The 4,723-nt window shown below is 33.0% G+C and overlaps 1 protein-coding gene across 1 annotated transcript; it reads left to right on the top strand.

Annotated features, from left to right (window-relative positions):
• The first annotated feature begins 3,061 nt into the window (after window positions 1-3,061).
• On the top strand, window positions 3,062-4,723 carry LOC136797858 (fibroleukin-like). The gene is made up of 2 exons (XM_067054438.1): window positions 3,062-3,712; window positions 4,091-4,723. Exons 1-2 carry the CDS (start codon window positions 3,272-3,274, stop codon window positions 4,589-4,591), a joined length of 942 nt encoding a protein of 313 aa, XP_066910539.1. The 5' UTR covers window positions 3,062-3,271; the 3' UTR covers window positions 4,592-4,723.

Here is a 4,723-nt window from a genome sequence, read left to right as displayed (position 1 = left end):
TTGTATCCTACTAAAACCACCCCAGTCCTTTTTTCGCGCCTATAGACAATAGAAAGATGTGTCAAAAAAGGATTGGGACGGTTTTAGTGGGATACAAATGCCCGTGCGGCAATAGGCGGCTATGGTCGAAAAGGTGTATAGAGAAGACGCGTTTTTTAGAAAAAGTAACGAAATTGTTTTATTACAGGTTAACGACCAACCAAATCAAGTAAGAGCTTGTAAAAACTCCAACATGTTCCAAAATTTAACAACGAAAGAAGTACGAATGTGTTTTTATTTGCTGAATATTAAAGGACAAACAACAGCTCTGTAAAGAAACGTAGGCGCACTATTTGTCTGTCACTTGCGTGAAAACCTCGAGAGCATGAACACAGCTGAATAAAAAATTGAACGTTTCAAATACATAAGTACTCTCAAAAGCTGAGATGATAAAACGTGTAAAACGTGGGTTGTAAGAGTTTCGTACAATTTTCATGGAGTCGTTTTTTTATGTTTCTCTTTCATTTTACAGTGACAGTTGTAACATAAGTACACGTTTTTTTTCACGAAAAAAAACTATATAAGAACAAGTTAAGAACATTTTTAGGCTTAAAACTCAAAAAGTTAAGAACATCCGAAGGCTTCGAAAATTGTTGATGTTCTTATAAAAAAAGACATACACCGAGTATAAGAACATAAGAACATGAGGCTTCGAGGCCGCAAAATTAAGAATATTCCAAGAACGTTTTAAGTCTTCACAGACTTTAAAATATACAAACTAAATAATTACTCTACAAAACGTTCAAAATATATGAACATTTTTATGGACTTAAAACCCAAAAAGTTTTCAAAACTTTTCGACGAACTCATAAGAAAGCGTGAAAACAGTCAGTCTTTAAACATACATTTTCTTAGTGAATTAAAAAAAAATAGCTTTAGTCTACAAAACGCTGAAAATAAGAATTTTTTAGGATTTAAAACCCAAAAAGTTAATAAGAAAACTTTTTGACGTACTCAAAACAAACGTGAAAACAGCCAGTCTGGTAGCCTCATTCAAAAAACTCCTTATGCACAATTTTCTAATATGAAGAAACGTGTAAGAACATACAGCTTTGATTCCAAAAATATTAAGAACAAGATAAGAACATTTTATGGCTTCCCAAACTCTAAATCACCCAGTTTCTTAGAACATTGCAGAGAAAGACTTACACAACTGACGAATATAAGAACATTTTAAGTTCTTATGCTTAAAATACAAAAAGTTGAGCGTCCGAAAACTTAAAAGTGAGAACTACCATATTACCGGGTCGCTTAAAATCACGCCATTCAGTCTATAAAAATAGCTTTAAGTGGACCCGGGGGCTGATTTTCTAATAAAAGAAAGTGTGATCGATAATACAGAGTCGCTCTTTTATTTTTAGTGATTTCTAACAATTTCTAAGCATTTCTATCGAGGTTTCGAAATAATTTTTGGATTTTTCTTATTTTTTGCATGATTTTGAGATACTAAAAAAGTTGGAATTGTTTGCAGTCAGGGGATTTATGAGATCTGTTAGGGATTTTGGATTTTTTGGAAAATGTTCTTGAAAATATGTTTTACTACCCTCTATCTTGGCCATCATGAAATTGAAAAATAGACTGCTATCAAAAGAAAAGTAAAACAAGACGACTTGAAGTCGAAAATTTCGCCTAGAATTTGAACTACATGGGAAAAACATGAAGTAGATGAAGCTAATCTAAAATCTACTTTACATCGAGCCTTGATGAAACAATTTTACAACAAGAACAACGAGGCTTAAAATCGCTAAAAAAATAAGACCAATTTTTTAAGAACAATTGTTGTCTAATTTTTAAAAACTCTCATAAAGTATATGCTTATAAAAAATAGATATGCTCTTATTGCACGCCATCCCTTGTTTACTTTGTAAGAACTAATTACCGATAGGTATATCACCGTCTATCAAGAGTTATTGATTTGATTCTAATAAAGTAAATGCTTATAAGAAAAATAAATATGCTCATATTGTACACCAACCATTGTTTACTTTGTAAGAACTAATTACCGGAAGGTATATCACCGTCTATCAAGAGTTATTGATTTGATTCTTATAAAGTAAATGCTTATAAGAAAAATAAATATGCTCATATTGTGCCCCATCCCTTGTTCACTTTGTAAGAACTAATTACCGCCGAAAGGTATATCACCGTCTATCAAGAGTTATTGATTTGATTCTTATAAAGTATATGCTTATAAGACAAATAAATATGCTCTTATTTTGTGCCATCCCTTGTTTACTTTGTAAGAACTAATTACCGAAAGGTATATCACCGTCTATCAAGAGTTATTGATTTGATTCTCATAAAGTAAATGCTTATAAGAAAAATAAATATGCTCATATTGTACACCAACCCTTGTTTACTTTGTAAGAACTAATTACCGGAAGGTATATCACCGTCTATCAAGAGTTATTGATTTGATTCTTATAAAGTAAATGCTTATAAGAAAAATAAATATGCTCATATTGTGCCCCATCCCTTCTTCACTTTGTAAGAACTAATTACCGCCGAAAGGTATATCACCGTCTATCAAGAGTTATTGATTTGATTCTTATAAAGTATATGCTTATAAGAAAGATAAATATGCTCTTATTTTGTGTCATCCCTTGTCTACTTTGTAAGAACTAATTACCGGAAGGTATATCACTGTCTATCAAGAGTTATTGATTTGATTCTTATAAAGTATATGCTTATAAGAAAAATAAATATGCTCATATTGTGCCCCATCCCTTGTTTACTTTTTAAGAACTAATTACCGAAAGGTATATCACCGTCTATCAAGATTTGATTCTTATAAAGTATATGCTTATAAGAAAATAAAGAAAAATCAAAACTGTGAAGCTAAAGACACAAAGATATAATGACGTAATCCAAAGAAAACCTGCGAAGATCTTCCGTGGTTATACGAGCGTGTAATTTGTAAATTGATTTAAGTGAGTTGGTCCACCGTATCAAGTACTTTCGTTTTCTAAATTTTCTTCCGATATCGCCGCCGCACCATGCCTATCGTAATACTTTCGCTAAGGCGAAATTAATGAAAAAAAATTTCATTTGAAACAATATTGATCTAGATAGACATGAAACAGTACTTATTTATCTTATCAGAAGTAAAAGGGATACGAGGCAAACAAAAAAAGCAAGGTTCATGTCTAGCTTCAACAATGCAGAAAATCCTATAAAAAGCCAAACCGACTGATCAAAAATGATATCTTGGTAAGCTGCAAAAAAGAGGAACATGGATCTGAAACTTATCCTTGCTTTCTTGTCGGTCATCAATTGTATGGTGGTTGCAAATAACACAAGCGACATCACCAAGCTGAAAAGTGATTTAAAGCTTCTTGAAGCTAAGTACAGTCGATTGGAGGATGGAATGAAATTCTCTTCACCTTATTGCGAAAAATACGTTAAAGGAGCTTGTGGACCATGCATTTGTAAAGATGATTTCAACCTTCCCAAGAAGTATTACTGTGATTGCCGGAACCAATCACCACAACGCGATTGCCTTGCACATCGACAAAATGGAATGAAGATTGATGGTATTTATGAGATCACCATGAATAGTTATTTGAACACTGTTGCGTTTTGTGATCAAACAACTTTGGGAGGCGGTTGGACCGTCATTCAAAGACGTATGGACGGATCCACAAACTTCTTCAGAAGTTGGAATGAGTATAAGGTATGAAAAATCTTATTTTATTGTTTCACTTTTCTTTACTGCATCACTATTCTTTATCATCCGGGGAACTTTTTATCTTTTAGGTAATGAATAATTCTCATCCAATTCAAATAGATTTCTTGCATTTTTTCATGAAATGAAAGCTTTCCATGGATTTCCTTTTAAATAGAACACCTATCGAATATAGTAATATGATATCGAGAAATAAAGAACTGATTAACAATACACCTAAAAACCCTATCAACCCTTGCGGAGCAATTATTGCCATATATTGAATTTTTGAGAGCTTCTTTGTCTTTTTACGATGTAAGGTATAACCATTTTTGTCTGACCACATTTTTTTTGCTCATCCTGTAATTTTTTTTATCTCAATTTAAGGTTGGTTTCGGTGAATTACATCGAGAATTTTGGTTCGGAAATGACAAGATTCATTATTTGACTGCCCAGGCAATACTTCCAAAGGGATCAGAAGCTTTGATTCAAGTCAAATTTCTCCACACTAGTTTCAAGCATAACACCATCTACAATAATCGATACTCACATTTCCATATCGATAATGAAAAGCACGCTTATGAGCTCCACGTGACTGGCCCTTCAGGAGGGTATGGCTCAAATTATTTTACCAACTATCAAAATAACCAAAAATTTTCGACCTGGGACCGAGATAACGACCAATCATCAACATACAATTGTGCATACAGTTATCAAAAAGCTGGTTGGTGGATCAACGGCGATACCAATTCTTGTAAAACTCACCGAGAGTACAACAGTATCAACAGTCCTTATGACGCTGCAAACACACAAGCATTGCATCACAGAATCGATTGGCATTCCTTGAAGGTATCTTTCACTGCCATGAAAGTTCGACGATTACAGTAAAACGGACGCGACCAAAAGAATAAAAAACAAACATTTATTTTCGTAAAGTTTAAAAAAAGTGTAATCTTTCAGGGTAATAATTTGGTATGAGGTTCATTTAATAGGAAAATATAAAATATGGTCATTTCAAGC

The sequence above is a fragment of the Clytia hemisphaerica genome, unplaced genomic scaffold, assembly GCF_902728285.1.
Source record: "Clytia hemisphaerica strain Z4C2 unplaced genomic scaffold, Clytia hemisphaerica genome assembly, whole genome shotgun sequence".
NCBI classification, from domain to species: Eukaryota; Metazoa; Cnidaria; class Hydrozoa; order Leptothecata; family Clytiidae; genus Clytia; species Clytia hemisphaerica.
Note: the sequence above shows the minus strand (reverse complement) of the source record. Positions and strands in the feature narration are given on the sequence as shown.

What these genes read in the sequence shown, in the direction of transcription:
- LOC136797858 (XM_067054438.1), top strand. Translation starts at nt 3,272, where the DNA reads ATGGATCTGAAACTTATCCTTGCTTTCTTGTCGGTCATCAATTGTATG. An exon ending in GAAGTTGGAATGAGTATAAG is followed by an intron (nt 3,713 to 4,090) that starts GTATGAAAAATC and finishes TCTCAATTTAAG; the next exon opens with GTTGGTTTCGGTGAATTACA.